Below are 25,466 nucleotides of genomic sequence, written 5' to 3' on the forward strand. Positions count from 1 at the left end.
TCTACAAGGGGCTTAGCCGCCTCTTGGGCTTTGTTCAGGGGAGTGCCACTGCAAGACATCTGCTCCGCGGCCAGCTGGGCCTCTCCTCATACCTTTGAGCGTTACTACCGGTTGGATGTCACCAGAACCTCGGTGGCACACTCGGTCCTAGGGGTAGGGTCCTCTTAGCCCTTTCCCACAGCCCCGTTGGGTTAACCAACGAAGAGTGAATGGGCCGGCTGGCCATGTTCATTCTTGTCACCAAGCATTCGCATTCCTTCTTGGGTTTAGCTATGTGCATTGGTGGTGCGGGGGCCATTATCATGTATGGGTCTCATGCATGTTTCATGCCCTGCTTGTCCACAGCAGTTTAGCGTGGCATCACCCTTGCAGGGTCGTGTTTGTGGGACGTGTCAGGCACCGCCTCTCTGAGGTGACCGTCCTTCTCTGGCCTTCAGAACCTCACTGTGAGTGTATTGGGCAATCGGGGAGCTGTCCATGTCTCTCCCATAGGTGGATCTCGAAACGAGATGATGAAAGAGAACAATAGGTTACTGTCGTAACCCCGGTTCTCTGAAACATCGAGTGGAGAGATCCACCAGCTTCGCCCCGCTTGCCGCACGAGAAGCGAATATACTTACTGAGGAATAGCAGCGCGCCTGACAGCTATATGCCTTAGGTAAGGGGGTGTGGCCTTACCTGGCATTGGCTGCGCGCTTCTGTCTGTCTAGCCAGACTTGGTGCAATTGGATGCTTCTGCAGAGGTCAGGTACGGATGCCCTTCCCATAGGTGGATCTCTCCACTCGATGTTTCAGAGAACCGGGGTTACGACAGTAACCTATTGTTACTTCTACAGCTGGTTGATGAATGAAATATTTCATCACCATCCTAAAATTCAAAATAAGCTTTGTTAGTTTTGATATGTAGCAAAGTCTCAGCTTTCAAATTGTCAATTGTATTATGAAATTCAAACAATAATTACCGTTTTGGCGCTCTTTAATGGCTGAAACCATGGCCATTACCGCTGTCGGGTCCTCCTCCTCGAAATTAGGACCCCAAGCAAATGCAATCTGCAATTCAATTACATTTAATAGGCACCCTCTTTCGCGCCTGTTTAAAAATCCTACAAAATCATATGATAAATGCTGATTGAACTACGTTATAAACTTGAACTTGTGTACTAACACTGTTCGTCTCCTCCGCTTTACTACTAGTTACAGCCCGAAATAAACATAAATAAACACGTGTATGATGAAAGATACAGAATCTGTATCTTGTCTCATATAATCACCCAATCAGCGTTTCTTTCAACCCCAGACAGATGTCAATAAAACAGCTTATGTTACATTTACCCCAGAAAAAAAACAAAAACATAAAATGACCACAAATTTGTTAGTCGGCTGGAAAAAAATGAACTTTAGAGGAACATTTTGTTAAACTACATTGCATATTTTTTTGCATCCGTCAATATTTAATGGATGTTTGAATAAATCTGCCATTTATGACAGACACCATAAATGTTTATATTTCAAAAAACAAGTAGAAACATAATTTTGATTAAAAAGTTATTATAACAATATTTGTATAAAAATTTCATTTTGTGTAATTTAAATGTAAGTAGCCTATAGCAATCAGTTCATTTTAACCTTTAATTTTATAGTGATGTAAGCTATCAACAGGTGTTTCCTGTATATTTTACATTAGTTGAGAGATGTTTTTCCTTGAGAATATTTTCCATGTACCTGGGGCCTGTACCATGAAGCCGGTTTAGGTGGCTAGCCAGATATGTTTCAGTTTAGTTTGCGCCAACCCTGGGTTTTAGGCACCATGAAAGTGGTTTGGCTTTTAGCAGTGTTCATCACCATAGTAACTTACGCTCCACGGCTAACCTGGTGCGGGGCAGGTTATGTTAGGGGTTAGAGGTTGCAAACCAAACATGTACCAATCAGTAGTGAGCAAAGTGACACATGTTGGATGCGATAAAGTCACTCCACCTGTTTCTACTCCAAATCAAAGGTCACTACATAGAAAATGATTTTTAAAGACAAAATCGTCTCATATTTAGTAATGCTTATTAAGAATAATAATTTTGTATGATTTAGATATTATTTATGTAATTATTAATCAATCACACATGTATCATTTTAGCTTATCAATTATTATTATTACGCATAGTTTAAAGGAATAAATATATAAACGGTAATATAAATATGCTTTAGATTGAATAGATAAAGCTATAAAATGTGAGCTTAAATGTTCAATTCTCTCTATCAACTGTATAAACTAAAATCACAACTTTTTACTTGCACTGATATAGTAAGACTTTTTTCTTTTAGTTGTTGTGTTTCATAGACAGCTATTTTCTTTTTTGCTGTGTAAATTTGTTTAAATTCTTAATATTTTTCAATCTCGTAATATTCTGCAGAAGAGAGAAGTGAATTACAGTTTCACTCTTTCTCCGCATGTGATTGGCTGTTCGCTAACTCAGGATCAAAACCTGAATTGACAGAGAAAGTTGATGATCAGCATCATGGTACCAACAAAGCCTGGTTGGACTGGTTTGGTTTTGTCAACTCAAAACTAATCCTGTAACCCTGAGTTTGTTCAACTACCATCATCGTATAGGCCCCTGATTGGCCCCAATTAATTGACAATGAATCGAATCGCAAGCTTGTGAATCGATATAGAATCGAATCATGAAATGTATGTCAATACCCAGCCCTAGTATCTAGCATAATATGACTAGCAATTCTGTTTACTTTTCCTAACTGTTTTGCATTTGTTGAGAAAAGCGAACTAGTGGAGTGATACAATGAAACAAAATATCAGCATTGTTAGAACTCTGCTCGTCCAATCAAATTAGCGCACAGTAATTAAGTGTTGAATATTTAAATATTTATTCTTCAGAGCTCCAATTTTGTTCCATTTGTTGTTACAAATGTCTTAACTCAGCTATTTTAATAAAATGTTATAAACATCTTTATTATGAAACCAAAGGCCACTTGACAGTTCTTCAGACCAACAATTTGTGTACAAAAATCAGAAAGCTAATGAAACCCACAAAAATACAGTACATAAATAATCATATTACGCTATTATGGCAAATCAAATGTCATTGGTTTCAGTGCTGTGCTTCTATTTCACTAATTCCCTGATTGCACTGAACTCTTGCTGTGTATTTCAGTGACTGGGCCACTTCTGTAACAGAGCAACATTGGACAAAAGGGAGGACCAATTAATATCCTATATGTATGAAAGTGACTGTGTACAAAATGTTTAGATGTTTGTTTTGAATGTGATCTGTTCGCTGTGTTTCAATAAAGAGATGATTAATGTGTGGTCCCCACCTTCTTCCTCCTGAACTGCTTTGCACAACCAAAAGAAAAACAGGGTCTTTCCCACTAAATGTGTGAAAAAAAATAAACCTTTACAGGTTTCCATGATTACTTTTCTTAAGAGAAAATCTCACAGTAGGCATCACACTTTAATCTAAATAAATCTGCAGGAAATATTTTAAAGTCAAACAAAAGACGCACTAACGCACACCCACATAATTGTGAATCTCATGAAAACATTGATTCATTTTGAACACACACACACTCACACACACAAAATGCATAAAGAAAATGAGACCTATTTTAGGACCATTATGCCTTTTTTTTTTGCATTGTGACAATTTCAAGACAGTTAATCATTTATTCTGTAATGCAATAAAAAAATCACTTACTGTAGTACAGTAATAAAAATAAAGGGATAGAACATATACTACCACAATATATACAATAACTGTACAATTTATATACTTTTTTTAATATTACAGTAATGAACATTGTAGAGGGGGACAGTTATGTCACAATGCAAAAAAAGAATACCTTCGTATTCTTCATGCAAAACATTCCCTTGATTATGATTTTGGGGTTCAATACGACACTAGCGTTTATGAACAGTTTTCGTGAGACTCACTCATCATACGTGTCCCTCTAATGCCCTGGAAAAACTATGAGTGTGCTGGAGGCGGATGAAACCCCCGATCAGTGCAGCATTTTGCAGTGGCACCAGGAAATTCATGTACAGTAAATGAGGGAAGGAGGTGCAGCACCTCCTCAAGACAAGGCAACATCACTGTCATTGTGCATAAGTGAACATACAGTAGCAGCCAGACATCTTCAGTGTCATCGAATCCCTCATGAAACAACTACAGCTGCTGACCCGTTGCTTTTATTTCAGTCCTTTCATTCAGCAATTCAGCTAGAATCCAAAACAGCAGAGGTGTGAATCTATGGTGCCCCTAAAGGGACATGGTGATGGGAGGAAAAATTAAGATTCCAAGCTTTGCTTTCCTCCAGAGGAACTTTTCTCTTCTAGGGGGAACGGAAACATTTTGGAGGGCGAAAGCAAAGTTTCTCGGGGGAAAGCAAAGACAAAGCTTTTGCAGACAACGCAAAAGAATCGAAATATAAGTTTTCCTCCCATCTCATATTTATTTTTTCCATTATGTCCCTTTAGGAGCTCTGTAGTAAATCTCACAAAACGCATCAAGAATATATTTGATCCCAAATTCAAAAGAAAAAATGAAGAAGTTATATTTTGCATGAAAGAAAATGTTTGGTTTTAGGATTTATATTTATTTTCATGACGGCAAAAAAATGTCTCATTCAAAAAAATCTCATTACTGTAACGTGAAAAAGACTTTTGAAATTTACGCAAATTTATTTTTAAATTAGTTTTTTAACTGCAATACTGCAGTAAATAATAATAAAAAAATTCTCTAAAAGATATTTTCACAATGCAAAAAAATCTTAATGGTCCTAAGAACCAGACCTCATTTTCTTTATGCAAAATATGGGTAACACTTTACAATAAGGTTTCATTTGTTAACATTAGTTAATTACATTAGTTAATAAACTAAAATTAAACAACACTTATACAGCATTTATTAATCTTAGGTAATGTTATTAAAATAAAAAGTGGTATCTGTTAACATTAGTTAATGCACTGTAAACTAACATGAACAACTGTATTTTTATTAACTAACTTCAACAAAGGTTAATAGATATTGTAAAAACATATTGTTCATAGTTAATTCATGTAAACTAATGCATTAACTAATGTAAACAAATGAGACCTTATTGTAAAGTGTTACCAAAATATGATTTCTTATTTGTCCTTTTGTTTGTTTTTGTGAAATTCTCCCAGTGGTGCATAAATGTGCCCTTTGAGTTTGAGATGTCGGTCTTAAATAACAAACCTGTGATTCTGTGATCAGCTGCTGTAAACAGTCGGACCAAATACAAAATACAATCAAATTCCATGTGAAAAAAAACAACAACAACAAAAAAACAGCAAACCGGCCATGTGGCGGCGCGGCGTCACCGCACGGATTCCTCTGATAAAAATAAGGCAACTGGAGTTAGACATCAACAGAGAGATCCCGCTACATTTCTCCTTCCTCGTCCTCGTCCTCTTTCTCCGGTAGCTGCATCTTGAGCCACCCCTCGGCGGAGTGGCCGTGCTTCTTCTGGTGGCGTTTGTAATTGTCCCAGTGTCCTGTGGTGTAGCCGCACTCCTGGCATTTAAAGGGCTTCTCGCCGGTGTGCCGCAGCATGTGGCGTTTCAGGTTCATGCTCTGGTTGCAGCTGTAACTGCACACGCTGCACTGGAACGGCTTGGCGCCCGAGTGGATGCGCTCGTGCCGTTTGAGATTGGCCAAGTTCCCGCAGGCGTAGTCGCACGCGTGGCATTTGTACGGCTTCTCGCCCGTGTGCACGCGGTGGTGCCGCTTGAGGTTGTCGAAGTGGGCGGACGCGTAGTTGCACTGCGGGCACTTGTAGGGCTTCTCGCCGCTGTGAGTCTTCATGTGGCGGGCGAGGTGGTTGGGGTACTGTGTGACGAACGGGCACGACGTGCACGAGTACAGCTTGTCGTCTTTCTCCGGGCTGGTGGGCGAGCTTTTGGACAACATGTCTAATGTGCATTTGCTGCAGATTTGCGCCGTCGCGCCCTCCTCGTCCTCCAGCACCGCGCCGCAAACGCGACACGTGAAGGGGAATAGCAGCTCGGGTAGAGGGTCCGACTCTTTGGCCAAACTCTCGGTGTGCAGCAGGGCGGGAGGATGGCGGTCCGTTCGTAGGGTGTCGTAGCTTTGGAGGAAGTCGGAGTCGTTGCTGATGTGCAGAGTGAGGTCAGACACCACCGACTCTGAAAGACAAGGAAAAACAACAAAAAAAGCTGAAGGGCTATTTTCCTCTTTTGAGCGAACCCAGTTTTAGGAACCCAACACTTTCTACTTCCCTTTACTTCACACTCCACTTCCTCTTTTTTCTTGCAGCATGAAGCGCTCAAAGTGCACAATGTCATAAGCAAGTGGAAATACACCAGCAAGAAACCTGCAGTTTTGAAGGGAACAGGTGCTTCTTTGCTCACTTTGAAACACTCAAAAGCCGTCAGAATAGCAGAGATGTTTCCTCAAGGAATCTGTTTTCCAGTTTAGTACTGATAATCGAATAAAGGCAAATAAATAAGTAGTTAAAGTTAACAAGAAATGGCATTCACAAACCATTTTACTTCTGTAATATGACACATTTGTGAGTGAAACAAGAAAAAAACATTAAGGGTTGCACTTTTTATCCATCAGGAATTGACAGGAAAAGTGTGTTTCAAATCAGATCTGAACATGAGTTTGCAGTGGATTGTGGGGGAACACCACCAGCACACACTTTTGTGTAGGTTTTGAACCGGGACTGAGAGTGAGTTTCATCCCTGTGGAGTATCTCTCCACATATGCCAGTGCTAACACTTCTTGTTCACATCTGTCCTTATTTAACATTATTATAACTAGTATTTTGTTATATTTTTGGCATTTATACATGTATTATGAAAGGTCAGTAGAAGTGAGAGGGGAACAGGATCAGGAAACGACCAAAAGCTGGGACTCAAACTCAAATTTGGGTAAGTGCAAATTTTCTGATAACATCAGAATTGTCATTTTAAAAGATGCTTTAAAAAAAGCTCCAGGTTTGCTGTGCTTGATTATAAGGCTGCACAAATGTGTCTCTTAAAGTATGTGATTGTTTATCAATAAATATTACTATAATATTAATAATAGTATTAAAATCAATTATTATTATCGTATATTTCACATTCAAATCTAGAATTTAAGAATTTTTTTACAAAATTGTGTGATTATATTTCAATATGGATATTATATAATAATAATAATTATTACTACTAAATAAAAAGATCAAAATTACTGAGTAAAAACAAAATAGGGTCATTCCAAGTCAAAACTTCACCAGCTCAAATGTTTAATTTTGTGTTCATATTTTTTCTGAAGAAAGACAAAAATAAATAGCGATGAAAGCCCAAATATGAAATATATACACTATTTTGTAGAGGACGGAGGGGTATTAAAATGTATTTAATACTTCTTGAGTTACAGGCATGCAAACTTGGGCCAAAAAAACACAAGAAGTGCTTTTCCCCATTTTTGAACTGTCACCGTTGGCATATAATGCCACAAAGATTGCCAAAGTGACCAGATTTTACTAATAGACCGACCAATCTACGCATACAAATAAAATAATGATACTGCCATCTTTTTAAAGTCATTTTTACTCCCCTGTAATTTGGCTTCAAATCTCAGGTGAACATTTTTATTTTGACCCCCCTTTTGGCTTTCTTCTTCATTTATGTATTTCTTTCACACACACAAAAAAAAAATATAATAATTTTCATAAAGTTGAGCTGACACAGAATGACCCAATAAGAAATCACTACTATTATATGTTACAGTAAAAAAGAAAGAGAAAAAAGTACCAAGCCAGATTTGGTTTTACTTCGATTATTCGTGCAGCCCTGACGTGCACTGACGAATCATTCACAATAACAGCAGGAGCATTCATTAAAAAGTAAAAACAACGTGGTGGATTAGACAAATACCTTCCGTTAAGGCTGTAGATTTGTCCTCCTTGTGGCTCATCATGTGTTTCTTTAAAGAGTGGCTGTTGTTCCCACGGAAGTCGCACTCGCCGCAGTTGAGCTCTTTCTCCTGTGTGTGCATGCGCTGGTGTCTCTTCAGGTTGCCCAGAGAGTTGCACGCGAACGTGCAGAACTCGCATTTGTACGGCTTCTCGCCGGTGTGTGTGCGCACGTGTCTCTGCAGGTTCACCAGCTGGGCGGAGGCGTACGAGCAGTGCTGGCACTGGTACGGCTTCTCGCCGTTGTGCGTTTTCATGTGCCGCTTCAAGTGATTAGAGTAACGTGAGCTGAAACTGCACAGTTTGCACGCGTATGTTTTACTGGCGCTCTCATCGGTCGCGGATCTGCCTCGGTGGATCCTCCCCTGCGCGCTGTGGGCCGGGTGGGCCTCCTCTAACGGCCTGTCCTGGCGGTCGGCGTCTCCGCCCTCGGCTCCGCACTGGAGGCAGTGCAGGGCGAGGTCCAGCGTCCCGCTCAGGGGGTCGGCGAGCAGCTGCCCGCACTGCCTGCAGGACAGGTACGGTGTGAACGTGGCGTCCGGGCCCATCTCCTCCCGCTCGCTCTCCGTGTCTCGCGGGTCCTCGAAGTCGCTCTCGATGCCGAGACGGTTGTAGCTGGAGCAGTCCTCGTCGCTGAAGCCGTACACCGGCATTCCCATGTCGGCAGTGACGGAGTCTGTCGGGAGATCACAAGATGCTGTGTTATGCAGTGCTTTTCTGTTTTAAACCGTTTTCTTTACATGAGAAGTTGAGGCAAAACATATCAAAGGTTTCAAGCTTTAAAAGATATATTAATAATATAACATAATTAGTGCTGGGCAATGATTAATCACATCCAAAATAAAAGTTTGTGTTTACATAGCCTAATATATGTGTGTACTGTGTATAATTATTTTGTATATATAAATACACACACATGCATGTATACATTTAAGATTTTTTCACAACATAAATTGTGTATAAATATACAGTATATACATGCAAATATTTCTTAAATATATATGTGTGTATTTATATATATATTTTACAATTTAGTTTGGAATAAAGTATGGATTAGTATAGCAAAATACAGAACACTAGTATATAGATGACCTGAGATGAACTATAAGCTGCAATAATTTATGAGGTATTTATTCATAACAAATTTAGTTGCACGAATCTGTATAAAACGAGAATATTTTTTAAATTTTGTTTCAAATACAGATCACGATTCTCCCACGATTCTGAACAGACAACTAGACAAAATAACATGTAATTTACTAGAGGTTCTGAATAAATGTTAATTGCTGCAGTCTATTTAAAAAGTTGAATTAATCTGAATTCATTATTTTTAACATCGTTAAGAAAGAATGATTCAATGACTCTTAAATTCTTCACTTGTTTCATTACTGGATGAATCAGCGTTATTGAACGAATCTCTTGAATAAATGATTCAATGACAAATACATGTTTTCAACGGTATATGTAACCGTTATTTGAAGCGCCAAGTTACTTTCAAAAGTTGATTTGCTCTATTTTGATCGCTATTGTAGACATCAGTGTTTTTATCCGAACTATAAACTTTTATACCAGTACTTCTGTGATAATATGAATATTTGTAACACAGAAATAACAATAATGTGTGTTTTAAAAGACTGCTTGTGAAGCTGTTTCATACCTATACATGGTAACCGCTCTCTCTGGGTCAACACAGATTTGAAAGAAGATATTTTGAAGAATGTCGGTAATCAAACAGTTGAGGGACCCCATTGACTTCAATAGTACAGAAAAAAAAATAGAGTCAATGTTTGGTTACTGATTCTTCAAAATATCTTCATTCATTCAGGTTTGGAACAACTTGAGGGTGAGTAAATGATGAGAATTTAAATGTTTGTGTGAACTAACCCTTTAATCTGGCAAATGCTTGGCTGAACTATGGAATAGTACAGCAAAATACTGTAATTTAAGTTGAATTAAAGTAATTAATGTACATCACTGACCTGAGTCCCTCTCAAAACCAACAATCCTGTAGTCATTTTCTCCAAAGCCCAGCTCCTGTCCGAGGAGGAAGTCACTCTCCAGGACGAGGTTTTCCTGATTGCCAACCGCTGCACCATCTTCAGCTCCCACTGCAATAAAACCAGTACAACATCACAGCCTGTGTTATACAGTCATAGCCTACGTCTTTACCATGCTGGAATCAATCTGATAATCGCATCACTCTTAAACATGAAACTAAAAAGAAAGTATTCATTTTGAGATTCTCAATATTGGGAAAATAACCATGTCCATTTGGATGACTCCTGAGTCATAGTCCACTAAATCTACCAGCAAACGTGTCAAAGGATGGCACACATGTGGTTCCTAAAAAGCTTTAGTGGATTTTTCAGACTTTCAGAGTGAATATTGTGTAAAATATTAATTGAACCATTATATTGGACGTCATTTAGCAGCAGTTTTATTCCGGCCATCTTTTGATTTCGGCATTGGCAATTGAACACTAACTAAAAAATAAAAAATCTGACTAACTGTAAATATAACATTCTAGAGGAAATCTCAGATGCGTTTGTCTGATAATTATTCTCAGTCATATAAAAGGGATATATAAGCCAATGATAACGGGATTTAAACATTGACGACGAGACTGATGGTTAACAACACTACAGCTACATGAGCTCTGGACAGAGGAAAAAATATGATAGGATTGAATAAAGGAGGAAGGAATAGTGAAGAGACACTAGATAAACAGAGGGATTTGGGTCAGAGATGGGTCAAGCCCGAGTCCCGCAGCAGGAACAGGGGGATCTGTCCAGAGGAAACGGAGTGAGGAAAGAATGACGACAGAAGAAGGGGAAGCCGATATGTTTTCACTGAGATAGAACCGAGCTTGGCTGATTCTTAAAGACACGTAAATCAATATTAAACAAGAGCTTTTGGAAAGAGATTCTGCTCACTTAGTCAAGGCGTCTCATTTAAACCCTATATAAAAGCTAGAGAGGAACTAAAAAGAGCTGTGTTTTCTTAACGGACACAGCAAAAGGAAAGACATGCTCAAGGTTAAACTTGTGTATATTCATTTTTGAAAGAAATGAAAATGAACATTTAGGCTGTTTCAACAGAAAGTACTAAAAAACCAGAGTAAAAAAAAATAGAAACCAAGGACATATGACTCAATAACAAAACATATCTACAACAAAAGTGTTTCATAAACACATTCTGATATGACATTACATTATTAAGTCTAAATGTGTCAATTGTAAAAAAGTGTGTCAGTATGAAAACTGCATAATGAGATTACAAAGCATTACAGTCAGATAGTCAATTTATTGAAGACTAGTCATGGTTGGCCATGTGAATAGTTACATTCTCAAAACAATGTCCATACACACACACACACACACACACACACACACACACACACACACAGAAATGTACGCTCTTGTTGATTATTGTCAACAGAAATAATCACAATCACACTGTTTTCAACAGTAAAATAAATGAAAATCAGGCATTATTTTCAAGAAATAACAGAAAATAGAGTTAAACTGTGAATTGAGGTGAAATCAAGTGAGATAGAAGTCCAGACTTACATTTGACAGGCTGTGGGTTGGACTGTTTTCTTCTGGGCATTTTTCTTAATGTGTCTGTTAATAATCAGCAGTTCCCTGTTGTGCTGGTCTTCATCACCATCACCTTCCTCTTCCTCATTTTTCTCTTCCTCCCTCGAACAAAGAGTTCCTCAATTCCCTCATAAACCCCGAATTAAACACGTTTTATCATATGTATCCCCAAAAATCATATTCAAACAGCCAAACAACTGAAACTCTTGATATTATTTATGTTAGCGTGAGCTAAAATTAAACTACATACATAATACACAGGCAGGACTGTAGAAACACTGTCATTTACGATTATATGACCCTCACATCGCAAGATGACGTCTGTAGCCTGATTTTAATCCACATCGATGAAAAAAATAGGATATTTTGGCTGTAATTCGTGTTTATCCTGATATCAGTCGAAGGCTAACTAGCATGACTAGCTAGCCCAAAAAGAGAACATACAATAAAAGTCCAGTGTTTATAACCACTGGACAGCCAGCAGCGGGAACATCAACGTCTCTCCATGAGGAATTATTCGTCCATGTCGATTTTTATCCCTGTGAAGTGTCTCCATGAGTTGAAGAAGTGAAAGTGTGCAAGTTTCATTGCTGCTGGTGTTGTGATGGGAATGTGCAGCACAGGAAGTGATTGAAAGAGTTCAGTGTGAAACAGAGAAACCGCGACATCTACTGGAAGATCAGAGTATAGCAGCGCTCTATCTATCTATCTATCTATCTATCTATCTATCTATCTATCTATCTATCTATCTATCTATCTATCTATCTATCTATCTATCTATCTATCTATCTATCTATCTATCTATCTATCTATCTATCTATCTATCTATCTATCTATCTATCTATCTATCTATCTATCTAATCTATCTATCTATCTATCTATCTATATATCTATCTATCTATATATATATACAGTATATCTGTCTGTCTGTCTGAAATATAATATGTTACAATTTTAAATACTAATATTAATAAATATTATAATATATAAATATGAATTGTAATAGATTTAATATATGTATATTCTATCTATCTATCTATCTGTCTGTCTGTCTGTCTGTCTGTCTGTCTGAAATATAATATGTTACAATTTTAAATACTAATATTATTAAATATTATAATATATAAATATGAATTGTAATAGATTTAATATATTTATATTCTATCTATCTATCTATCTATCTATCTATCTATCTATCTATCTATCTATCTATCTATCTATCTATCTGTCTGTCTGTCTGTCTGTCTGTCTGTCTATCTATCTGTCTGTCTGTCTGTCTGAAATGTAATGTTACAATTTTAAATACTAATATTAATAAATATTATAATATATAGGCTAAACATTAATTGTAATAGATTTTATATATGTATATTCTATCTATCTATCTATCTATCTATCTATCTATCTATCTATCTATCTATCTATCTATCTATCTATCTATCTATCTATCTATCTATCTATCTATCTATCTATCTATCTATCTAAACGATAGGCCTATATATATGATTTAATATAATATGAGATGTCTGCCTCTTTAAGAACCAACAGACAAAACTAATGGTTATTCCATTTTCCGTTTATTGGAAAGTAGGATTGAGAATACGAATATTAATAAACTTTGCTTCTAACCTTTGCAGTGAAATACAGTATTTAAACTACATCCTTTATCTATTGCCCAAAACTACAGCGATGTGTAGCTAATTTACTGTACATAACTTCATCAAAACTTCTCACTTCGGGAACAAAGAAGAAAAAAAAGTTTTTTTTTTTTGTAACACATTACAATATCAGGGTAGACATATGCTTCTACTAATAGAAACGTTACTAGTTTGGTATAGAAATGCCACACACCAAAGCATTTCTACGAGCACAGGTGAACTGGTTCTCATGTAAACCCCTCTGTTGAACAATCAACTCTACGAGGGTCTGAAACATTTAATAGCACAGTGCTAATACTTAAAGCACAAAACAAGCCATTGATATACAGTTCACTGTGGTTAGAAATTATTAATGCATAATATAAGGCCACTTTTGTGGCTGACGATGAATTTATTGTAATCATGTACATGTATTACTAAGAAATGCCACATTTATTATTATTGTTCATCCTCTTTCAATGAAACACATTCACGCAACAAATCCATATACACACATCTAAACCGCTGTATATCTGGCTGCCAGTGTTTGAACTCCACAATCATATTCATAGCACCAGTAGCTCCTCCTGTGATTATAGTTTATGTAATAGGTAAAGAGGAATGCTCATTGTCCAGGACATTGTTCTTTATTGGAGTATACTACTGAATACCCGTATACTACCTTACAATTCCCGATGTGGCTGAGGGAGCTGAGAGGTTTACATTAATATTGCCTTTAATGCTCGTCTTGAATATCAGAAGATGAGCTGATATCCGCTGACGGGTCTGACGACAGACCAGGGTTCCTGATGATGCCTTGGTTAAACCTTGATGATGCTAAGGGAGGATGATGTCCTTTGGAACTACAAAAGAGTAAAAATGGTCAGAGATTAGAAAACAAATCAATAAAATACTGAGGCAAGATTGAATATCTTTATGGTTGAACTGCACGTATAATACTATACTTCTATTTTTACAGCATTCATGTGAATTTTCCATAACACTTTACAATAAGGTTGCATTTGTTGACAATAAACTGACAATTCAAATATTTCTAAAGCTTTTAACAATTTTAGTCAAAGTTAATTTCAACATTTACTAATACATTATTCAAATTAAAAGTTGTATCTGTTAATATTATTCATAATTGACATGAACTAACAATGAATGCATTTTTGTATTATGTATTTGTATGCCATAACTTCTGCTATAATATGAATACATACTGTAGCAAATATACAAATTAATAAGGTTAGTTAATGCATACCTAATGCATGAGCATTGCGACTGGAAGATATACGATATCGTTTTACAAAGAAAGAAAGCAAATATGCATATAATGTAGGTCTTTTTAATTGGTTGTTTTAAAAATAAATTAATTAATAAACAGTTATGCTGTGATGAATCTGCATTTTGGAAGATAACAGCCGAACTGTTTTAAAGCAGAGGGTGAGTCATTTTTCACTCCTTTATTTGCTTAATAAAAAAAAAAAAATAATGTACCGGTATGTATATACTTAGCCCTTACAAGAAATCTGCATGCGATGCATCTGGTTAAAACAAATTCAATATTACCATATATGAGCTTACATGGAGTGTGAATATGTAGGTTTACTATAGAAAAGCTCAAATGTGATAAAAATGGTGAATGAACAAAGCGAAAGCCCCGATGTCAAGCTATACGCCCATGACCTCATGTTAACTAATGGGACCTTATTGTAAAGTGTTACCAAATTTTCTGCATATGAAATACCTGTATGACATCATCAAATTATGCAGTGTACAGTACTTTATACCACAATGAAACATGCAATATTCAAACATACAATTACAGTACATTGACGTCCTTTGGAAAGTTGCTGTGTGTTTTGAGAGAATCAAATATTTTAATGTTGTGTACTTATGGACAGTGAGAATGAATATCACAATATTATTATAGACTTCCTTATTTAACCTTACATTCCAAAATGTGAAGAGTCAATCAAGAGTAATTTAAGGTGTGATTTTTGACATCTCTGCATGACTTGATCAGACTATAGAGTTAAGACACAGTATTTACTTAAAACTGAATTTAAAAATGCAAAATAATTTTATTTGATTAATATTTGCTGAATGCATAAAAAATCGTAACACTTTATAATAGGTATACACAGTAATAAAGTACTTACAAATCATTTGCAAACCATTAGTTTATAGGTAATTATAGTCTTTGTTTATAATATACTATATGGATAGGATATATATTGTTTAATTAGCTCATATGCAAATAGTTTTTTTTTTTTTTATGTTTTGTTAACAACGTATTAACCATATAAGTGATGTACAGTATTTCAGTCCAGTAGTAAAGGGAGCTGTTAATGGTTATTATGAGTAAATAGAACTTTCTCACTTTAGATTAGGTCACAGACAATCGTAAAATGTCATTAATTAAGTGATTTAAACCATCCTTTCTTGGACATTAATGACATTAATATTAAGTGTTCCTTAAAATTTGTACAAATACATTAAAGTTATCAGTTAGGATTAGGATACAAAGCATAAAAGAACATCTAACTCTTCACAAGCTAATTAAACAATAATTAGTAAATTACATTGACTGAAGAACTCTATAGTTTATAGTTTACTCTGTATTCAATACTTTTATCCCTTAAAATTAATAGTTTTTTTCCCTATAAAAATAGCTTGAATGTAACTACACCCTTGCTTTATTTACTATCCGCGGACTCATGAATATGCTAATTAGCCCCGCCTCCACTCACTCACACCCGCTCTGAGATCCGTTCGGCCAACTTACTGAGGTAAACACTGCACAATGGTATCACTCTTTACAACGTCTGACACTTAACGGTAATAATATGATTAGCCTTATGCTTGACATTATCAAACAGCTAATAATGTGTAGCTAATGTTAAAATATCCCAGGATAACATGGCTTCTTTTGAGACTCTCCTGCTTCACAGCAGTTAATGATATGCTAAAGCCCGTCGGCACGTTGACATGATTGGTTACAAGGTAGTTTGTGACGTCAGAAACACCAGCGATTTCAAACCGCGTTTTTGAGACTGTCTTGCAGTTGTTGCAATACTCAGCAATGTTGACTTATGAATCTGCACATGGTTTGTCTTAAAGCATATTAAAAACACCACATAGACATATAAACAACATTAAGGCCCCCTTCATTGACACTAAACCAACAAATCAATGTTGTGGGTAAAAAAGACTGGACAAAATACACATTTTAAATTTTAATATTTTAAATACAACAATTGATGGAAAACCAACACTTATTTAAAAAATAAAAAAGACATGAAATTACCACTATAACCAGTAGATGGCGACAGAGGGGAACTTATTTCCATTCCCTAATATTGTTTTTTTTCCCTCGTTTTGCTTTTACATTTATATTTAGACATTATAAAACCATTACGTTTAAAAAAAGTAGTTTTATCAAAGTTTGTCACTTTTTGTACCTAAGTAGCCACCCAAAGTCTCATAGAAAACAATATCTGTTCTTAAATTGACTGGTAATAAATTGGCAATGAATTACACAAAGGTAAAACGAGCTCTCCTTTTATAATCACTGAAGCTGTCAGTTTAACGCAAGCTCACTGATTTTGGCACAGTTGCGAAAACTCCCGTTTTAATCAATGAATCTAACTAAAGTGTACAATAAATGTCTAAATCACAATGCATTTACGCTTTGTTTGTTATAATGGGTTAGGCATGTAGAACTTAAACTGGCACTAAACATAAACTCATTCAGCGTTTTGAGGAATATTGGGTGGATTCTCACAACTAGTAACTTAAACACTTCTGATTGGACATTACTTTCAACATACATGCCAGTAATTGGCTACAATACTCAACGCTGCAAAATCACGTTGTAAATGGACACATGTAGCGACTAATGCGCCAGACTGAGGTGATGTTGGTGCGATTGACGGTGTTCCTGGCAAATGCCTATTCCGCCCATGCAGAACAAACCAAGTAAAGTCTAAATCGCGTACCCCCTGGAACCTGCACACGTACCCCACCTAGGGTACACGCACCCACGGTTGGGAATGACTGGTGTAGATAATGCAGTATTCCATTGGAAACAACAGTCAGGGTTGCCAGGTCCCAGAAAAATTTCCAGCCCAAAGCCGACTCAAACCCCGCCCAAAAGGAATGAAAACCAGCCCAATTTACCCCCTGTCCAATCACAGTTGAAAGCTGCGGGATTCCCATAAATGTCCTTAATAAACGTTTTGATTTTGTTTATTCTATGGTTTAAATCTTATTTTAGATGTTTTATATGTATATGTGCTTATTTAATTATTGAATCTGTATTATCCCTCTTCAGTTAATTACTTTTTTAAACTTTGGTACTGTTAATTCTTCTTTTACTCTGTCTTTGATTGTAATTTTCAGCACTTGGCATGATAAATTGTTTAAAATGCAAGCTACAAATATGAATGACACAGCCATCCATAAAAGTCAGTTCAAGTCCAATTTGGGCTATTTATATAGCTCTTTTCACAATACACATCGTCTCAAAGCAGCTTTACAGAAAATCATGATGTTCATAATTTATTTATTCCTTTTTGCCTTATAGTCGCATTTAGCAGATTAAAATGCTATGTCTATAAGATTGTCTTTGCCTTAAAACACGTGGTAACACTTTACAATAAAGTTCACTAGTTAACATTAGTTAACATGAACTAAGAATGAACAATACTTCTTCAGCATTTATTAATCTTAGTTAATATTAATTTCAACATTTACTAATACGTTATTAAAATCAAAGATTGCATTTGTTAACATTAGTTAATGCACTGTGAACTAACATGAACAAACAATGAACAGCTGTATTTTTAATAACTAACATTAACAAAGATTAATAAATCACTCGCTCTTTCCGCGGTCTTTAGGTTGCCAGGTTTCCAAGGATCAACACACTTTCAATAAAATAAAGTATTTTCATTTGTCTTTGTCTACAGATAAACATTTGGCGGCCGCGGTACATTATACAAGTACGCTGTACATTTCCCGTGACTGCATTTTCGAAATAACCCAATTGTGCGGGAAAACCGTGACCCTGGCAACACTGACCACAGTGAAAGCCACAGTGTTGGTCAGTGGTGAAGGTCTCACCTTGCTGCCCAGCAGGCCTCCGTTATGGTACTCTGGGGTACTTTGGCCAGACAGCGGCTTGCTTTTCTCTTTACTGTGGTTGTTGGAATCGTTGTCTTTGATGATATCATACTGCTTACAGAAGAGCACAATCACAGCTGCAGCAAGACAGAGATCAGTTTGATTACGGGGACGCAGATCTGATACGTTTAATTAAAACAAAACACTATCTTCCATCTGGATATCACAATTGAGTTTGAAAGGACAAAAGTTTTCTTAAGGTCACTGTAAAAAAACAACAACAAAGCAATACTTAGGAAAATATTTGAAATGCAGAACAGAGAAAGTTAAAATATTGTTACAGGTTTGATACTACCCTGTAAAGCCTATTGTTTCATATTTGATATGAAAATATCCAAGGCCTCGAAATTGTAAACATGATCAAAACTTTGCTGATTTTTATAAAGCAAACATAAGAATAACATTTATATTGTAAGTATTATTTCAAATTGAACACTTACAGGACCGCACAAACTTGATTACTTGATTATCCATACATCATTTTTTTGAAAAAATTATCTTAAAATGTGAGTATCAAATGTGATAAATCCAGCTTTTGAGGAACAGTTATTTGTGCAATAAAAACTACTACTTTGATTTTAAACTAAGCATTTAAATATCATGTTACAAAGACATATTATTGAGAGATATAAAGTGACAACTGATATTAATATGCATTTATGTGTTATAAATTATAAAGTTTTATGTATTACTGTTATAAAGGTCTCATTGATTTACATTACAAGCTATCAGAATTTCATCTTACTTTTTAGTCATATAAATATTAGCAACTGCACTAAATTGCATATTTTTGCTCAGTTTGAGTCTCTGAATAATATTGAAATGAGCTCCATATTCTTGTGAATCATACTATATGAGCCATAAAAGCCTGATGTATCAAATCAGGCTTTACAGGGTTAAATGGAGGGACAAGTCAAATTATTTCCTTTGGTAAACAATATCATGAATATCATTGCAACCAGAATATTTTTTTTACTTGTATGATTATGTTTAATTAAATCCAAGACAATGCCCTTTACCTGCCCACATTAGTAGTACAGTCATTATGATCAGTATCTCTCCGGTCTGAAGGTGTCTGGAAATGTCTAAACCCTCAACCGCAGGGTCATCTGATCAGGTAAACAAGACAACAACACATGTTAGAGGATAAAAGAGATCACTGAAGAAATGTCAGAATTAATGATGATGTTATTTATTAACAAACTCAAGAAATTAGAACGTTTTGTGGCTTTTAGTTCATTTCAGTCATGGCAACCCTGGGAGTGTTCGGCATGCTAATGAATAAGATGACAATGTTGAGTAGAAAGGATTAAAGGGATAGTTCACCCCAAAAAAAAAAAAACTATGGAAGTCAATGGGGTCCATCAACTGTTTGATTACAGACATTTTTCAAAATATCTTCTTTTGTGTTCAGCAGAAAAAATTAATTCATACAGGTTTGAAACAACTTGAGGGTGAGTAAATGATGGCAGAATTTTCATTTTTGGGTGAACTATCCCTTTAATGTACGGGACATGTAATGTACGTAAGACATGCTCCTGCTGTACAATATAGCGTACATGAATTATCCATATAGCAGATCTATACAGGTGGAGCTGGGGAAGGTGGAGGGTTTCTGAAATGCTTCAAATGCTGACCAAGTATTTGAAGGTTGAGCAGCAAGCTCATTGGCTACTGAAACAGCAGGAACCAATCAGCTGTGCCCTATAGAATGATGTGATTGCAAGCAGATTGAATTAAGGACCCAAGGATCAGCCTGTGCATCTAGAGTTTCATGACAGAACTTTGTATGTCTGTAAGCTTTGAGCTCATCATATGCTAATGCAAAAAAAAAAAAAAAAAAAAAAAAAAGTCAAACTTGTAAATAAAACACAGCTTATTGGATTATGCTATACAAGAAAATTGAATTTAAGTCTTTCTACATCAAACGTTCATGTTTGAGTATTATTTGTCAAATTTACTAGCACTTTCTCAGTTTCAAAGTAAATCCTACACCAATTTTATATTTATTTTTTCAGTGTAAATGATGACAAAAACTAGCAGATACAAATCAATGAAACATGTGCTGGTTGAGTCACTCAATAGCGTCTTTCACAAAAAAACATGAAATGTGCTTTATAAAATGAATGACATTGTATTAATGATGATCTAACAGAGACATGTTTACCTTGATCCATCATGGTGGATTGAAAATGTTCAGACTTTTTAAGCGTCCTGAAGTGAATCTTTTTGCTGGCCAGACTCTCTCCATAGAGTCCGACGGATTGGACCTGGATAATATAGTCTGTGTCCTCATCCAGATCCCAAAGTATACAAGCATGACTGGTCGTGTTCACCTCACGAATGAAACGCTGCATCAACCCGTCCTGACGCTAAAACACACGCACATACACACGTTTAAAGATTCATTAGAGGGCATATTTATTGCAGATATTAAATGTCAGACTCCCTCGATTGTAATATAGGCCCGTAGGGCTGAATCTAATTGTAATAACTTTGTTTGACCTGCTGTGAGATGGCAAAGCCAATTACGGTCTCTCCGTCCAGAATATTCCAGGACACGGTGGCCGAATCTGCGCGCAGGTGTGTAACAGAGACATTGACAGGAGCAGCAGGGCGGTCTGTGAAACACAAATCACCAGCATGAATCATTTCTTAGCACAACCATCTGATGCACACAACTGAAATTAAAGCTGAAATATTCAATAAAAGATTCAGGCTCCATGAACGTCATGTTTAAAAACATTATGTTGGATATATTGGAACATTAAATGGATGATGTTTGTGAGGGATTTTGAGACGCTTTGTAGTATTTATAGATTCATCCTGTCTCTGCTTCCCCGAGACATCCAAGGACCAACTTGACACCGGCTCAATGAACAACTACAATAATGCAGTTCATAAATATGCAACACTTCTGTATTCAGCTGATTCACTCTGCTGGGATTTTATGCAAATTAATTCTATTATTAATTCTTCTCTTTAATGGGATAAAGCATGACTCAGTTGGTCCAAATGACTGCCAATCCACAGTGCTTTGCCAACTCTCTGACTTTGTGTGCCAAGGAGAAGAATGTGTTGCCTTGAAAAGGACATGCAGTAGGTTTTGTCAAACCCAACAACACATTCTTAAAACAAAAATAACAGTCCAAACAATCTAGAGAAGATAAACACTAATGCATTGTGACACTTTTAATCATGTTTTTGCTGAATATGTTCAGTATAGGGACTTTAAAACATTATAAACATTATAAGCATGACCTTCTGATACAATATAACGACATGTAAATCTGCTTTATATGCACTATACAAAAATAGTTTGCCTTGACAATCATACAACATACCTTAGAGTCAGATAAATTAGAAATTGTGCTTTAAATGGTAAATTAGCTATTTTTTATTAAAGTCAAAAATATGAAGTCTGAATCAAACTGACAACATAGCTACATTGCTAAAAAGTAATGTTTCAATGGTCAGATAAGGTAGAAATAACTCATGCACATTTATTTTGTAGGTGTATAGATAACATCAAACATTATAATGCAAAAAATACCAAAAATTTACAGGGAGTGGGTTGCAGAGCAAGACTTGTTTGGTCTATAATTTGCAAACATGTATATTACATACATTTTTAACATTTGGCATTTTGCTGATATCCAATAATTTCTTATACTGTATATGAAATAAAAAATGCACATCCAAAGGCATTGACATCTTTGTTTTCTTAAGTATGCTTTCTAACCAGAGCTCATGCATATATTGGCATATATTACTTCAAGAGGTAGACAGAAAACAATTCAATTACTGAGATGACCTTATGAATAAAACAGGCTAGATGGCTAATGTTACATCCTGGAGCAAAAAAAAGAAAGAAAAAAGAAAGAAAAGCAAAGTAAGAAATTTGCTCATAATCAACAGAATGTTTAACATCAGTTAAACGCTTTTTTTTGTGAATATGCACATTATCAGTTTTGAAATAACAGGCTTAAAAAAGTGCAGGTTTCACTTTATTTTAAGGTGTCCTTGTTACAGTGTAATTATACATGTAATTACTGGGTAATATTAATTAACTACATGTACTTACTATAGGGTTAGGACTAGGTTTGGTTTAGGGTTGGTTGCATGTAATTATGCAAAATTTATAGAAATTACGGTTACACTTTATTTTAAGGTGTCATGGTAGTGTAATTATATATTTAATTACTGATTAATATTAATTAACAACATGTACTCTAGGGTTAGGGTAGGATTAGGATTTGGTTGAAGTTTAGTTGCATGTATTTATGCATAATTTACTGTTATTACTATAGTAAGTACTGTACATGTATGTAACAAGGACTGTAAAAAAGTGCACAAAGTGCATATTGATCATAAGTACAAATATACAACAGAAATAAATAGAAAAAGCATGACCATTAGTTCAGTTATACAGTAGGGTACAGCTCAAAAAACCATAATAGAGCCCTACTATATCAGCGGTACATTAAACCCAATCTATGTTTCCATTTCAAAGCTAAACACCCCCTTGAAAATAATTTAGTCCCCAATAAGGCATGACTGCAACCCTGGCAGGTTAATTCAGCCAGTGTTTTTGGATCAAACACAGTCTCAGAGCTCAGCAAGAGAGCAAACATTGCGTCAGTGTCCGCACCCATCCTTTTATCTTGTTATTTGCCAAGAAAAGAGAAATTAAGCTAATTGTAATGTTCCAAGGTCATTGCTGAACATGCATCAGCTTAGAAAGCACGGTACGCTTTCTGGTAAGATTGTCTAATTAAGAATAAGTGCACTGAGAGAGCTGCCAGTCTTTCAATTAGCTGTGAACTTTGATGTAAGGTTTGGCAGTACATGATGGCAAGCACTTTAAAAGACTTTTAGTGCATCGAAGGGTGTGCAAAATGAGATCTTCAATGACTGTAATCTATTAAGAAACAAAAATAATAGATGGATCAAATCATCTTTAATAAAGACCGTTATTCCCCTTAATAACATACCATATATCGCACTGGCACTTAAATGCCATGAATTGACATGCTCTAGCACAGGTCATTCTCTCAGCACTATCTATTGGCCCATTAAATCAAAGACAACGACTCACAGAGAAAAGGCAATTTCCTTAATGTCTTCCTCTGCTGGCTCGGCAAGGGCTTATATTAAAAACACTGAAAGGATTATATAACACAGCATGCTTATAGACTGTAGTCATGATGATCAACACATGAGCGCACCAGCATAGAGAGATGCATGTTGCATTTGATTTTTATTATTTAGTCAAACTGTAGGACATTTATTCGACAGAAGGAACATAAGTTTACTTACTCGCCCCTGCAAAGCAGATGTGGCATCCAAACAGAGATAGAACAAGGCTCATAAAAGTGAATAGGTGAATCATATCTTCCACAAGAGTTATTCCAGATGAGTGACGCCAATTTCCAAGGAAAAGTAACCTGAAGTTAACATCCCTCCAATTATCACATGATTATCAACAACGCATTTTCTTTGCTACACTGTGACGATGATAAACAGTCTAATAAACCAGCAGCATCTTCTTCTTCAGCATCCACGCAGTCTGATGTCCAACGCACCTCAATCTGTTGCCATCCGAATCCGCATCAGCTGGAGAGAAAGAGCGAAGGAGACGCTTCCTTTTGCGATTATTTTCAGTGATTTAAGAGCTAATGAAATCACACTTTTTCTGTTTACAAAGGGACTCGAGAATCGTCAGCCTCGCCACCAGTTACATGCTCGCTGCGCGTCTAATGTTACGCGTAAGCGCGCATGGCGTCCATCACAAAGCTCGCGTTCGCCTTCCTCACTTTATGCGCTCGCTCGAGTAAGACGCTTTGAGAATACCAATAAATCTGAGCTGCATCGCGGGCACATGACCCACAGGTGGCCAGTTACTGATTGATTCTCAGCAGTCACTCATTCACCTTCTGTAGCCGCATGACGCACGAACCTGCACCGGGATGAATGCAGTAAAAACACCCTCACCAGATCTGTTAGACGCGATTTATGACGCCATTCAAACTTGAACGTCGATAGACCACGGCAAACATCAAGATCAGGAGAATCTCACACCGAACTGTGCGAGCGGAACAGAAGAGGCAACATTTGGACTTGATATAGTCTAAACTGAAGCTGTAATAACAAAGCCATTTAAAATACTTGAATATTTCACATCATATGTGAGAAAAGAATAGCATTCATACAGAATAGAATTGATCAGGAATGGAATAGTATAGGCCTACTGCAATAGTGTTATTATATTATGAACACACAAGAATTTCAGATAGATGGAATAATATGAATAAAATAAAAATGGCTGTATGTATTTAGCTGATTCCCTCTGCTGGGCTTGGGAAATTATGCAAATGAATTCTAATTAAGCATGACTCAGTTGGTCAAAATTAGTGACAATCCAAGGCAATTTGTCAAGTCTCAGATTTTGTGTTTGACAGAAAAAAGGTATTTGTTTTTAAAACAACACCCAACAACATATTCGGTAACACCTTACAATAAGGTTCATTAGTTAACATTAGTTAACTACCTTAGTTAACATGAACTAAGAATGAACAATATTTCTACAGCATTTATTGATCGTAGTTAATATTAATTTCAACATTTACTAATACATTAATTAAAATAAAAGGTTGTATTTTGTTAACATTAGTTAATGCACTGTGAACTAAAATGAACAAACAATGAACAGCTGTATTTTTAATAACTAACATTAACAAAGATTAATAAATACTGTAACAAATGTATTGCTCATTGTTTGTGTTAGTAAATACATTAACTAATGTTAACTAATGAACCTTATTGTAAAGTGTTACCACATATGCTTAATATAAAGCATGATTCTAAGACAAAATTGATTAAATTTGTAAATAATGGAATTACGATTAAGAATACACAACCAAAAATGTGAATAAAAATCCTAAAATTAATAAAATAATTAGAAAAAAGATGGCTATGTGCAATTAAAATAAACAGGAAATAACCAGAATATACAGTATTGAATAATAGAATAGAATAGAATAGAATAGAATAGAATAGAATAGAATAGAATAGAATTGAA

The 25,466-nt window shown here is 36.0% G+C and overlaps 2 protein-coding genes and 2 long non-coding RNA genes across 5 annotated transcripts in view; 1 reads left to right on the plus strand and 3 right to left on the minus strand.

Annotated features, from left to right (window-relative positions):
* LOC309479530 overlaps positions 1-25,466 on the minus strand; it is a 130,667-nt gene that overhangs the window by 6,674 nt on the left and 98,527 nt on the right. The window lies entirely within an intron of this gene.
* On the plus strand, positions 1,679-3,370 carry LOC309479540. Its single transcript, XR_014199285.1, has 2 exons — positions 1,679-1,718; positions 2,606-3,370. It is a non-coding gene; the product is annotated as an uncharacterized lncRNA (long non-coding RNA).
* znf513b (zinc finger protein 513b) lies at positions 3,275-12,163 on the minus strand. The gene is made up of 4 exons (XM_082143513.1): positions 11,526-12,163; positions 9,936-10,064; positions 7,919-8,632; positions 3,275-6,178 (listed from the first exon to the last, which is right to left on the minus strand). Exons 1-4 carry the CDS (start codon positions 11,563-11,565, stop codon positions 5,415-5,417), a joined length of 1,647 nt encoding a protein of 548 aa, XP_081999639.1. The 5' UTR covers positions 11,566-12,163; the 3' UTR covers positions 3,275-5,414.
* Positions 13,114-24,421, minus strand: fndc4b (fibronectin type III domain containing 4b). 2 transcript variants are annotated; one of them, XM_082143652.1, is made up of 6 exons: positions 23,705-24,398; positions 20,891-21,006; positions 20,553-20,757; positions 19,405-19,494; positions 18,326-18,462; positions 13,114-14,055 (listed from the first exon to the last, which is right to left on the minus strand). In XM_082143652.1, the coding sequence occupies exons 1-6, from the start codon at positions 23,775-23,777 to the stop codon at positions 14,014-14,016; spliced, it is 663 nt and encodes a 220-aa protein (XP_081999778.1). In that variant the 5' UTR covers positions 23,778-24,398; the 3' UTR covers positions 13,114-14,013. The 2 variants fall into 2 exon arrangements, with proteins under 2 accessions (XP_081999778.1, XP_081999777.1); XM_082143651.1 differs by lacking the exon at positions 13,114-14,055 and having other exon boundaries at positions 16,425-18,462; positions 23,705-24,421.

The sequence above is a fragment of the Leuciscus leuciscus genome (assembly GCF_965113295.1).
Source record: "Leuciscus leuciscus genome assembly, chromosome: 17".
NCBI lineage: Eukaryota > Metazoa > Chordata > Actinopteri > Cypriniformes > Leuciscidae > Leuciscus > Leuciscus leuciscus.

What these genes read in the sequence shown, in the direction of transcription:
- fndc4b (XM_082143651.1), bottom strand. Translation starts at nt 23,777, where the DNA reads ATGATTCACCTATTCACTTTTATGAGCCTTGTTCTATCTCTGTTTGGA. An exon ending in CATCTGCTTTGCAGGGGCGA is followed by an intron (nt 21,007 to 23,704) that starts GTAAGTAAACTT and finishes TGTGTTTCACAG; the next exon opens with ACCGCCCTGCTGCTCCTGTC. An exon ending in GCTTTGCCATCTCACAGCAG is followed by an intron (nt 20,758 to 20,890) that starts GTCAAACAAAGT and finishes CGTGTGTTTTAG; the next exon opens with CGTCAGGACGGGTTGATGCA.
- znf513b (XM_082143513.1), bottom strand. Translation starts at nt 11,565, where the DNA reads ATGCCCAGAAGAAAACAGTCCAACCCACAGCCTGTCAAAT. An exon ending in TGGTTTTGAGAGGGACTCAG is followed by an intron (nt 8,633 to 9,935) that starts GTCAGTGATGTA and finishes ATCTCCCGACAG; the next exon opens with ACTCCGTCACTGCCGACATG. An exon ending in ATCTACAGCCTTAACGGAAG is followed by an intron (nt 6,179 to 7,918) that starts GTATTTGTCTAA and finishes CTTGTCTTTCAG; the next exon opens with AGTCGGTGGTGTCTGACCTC.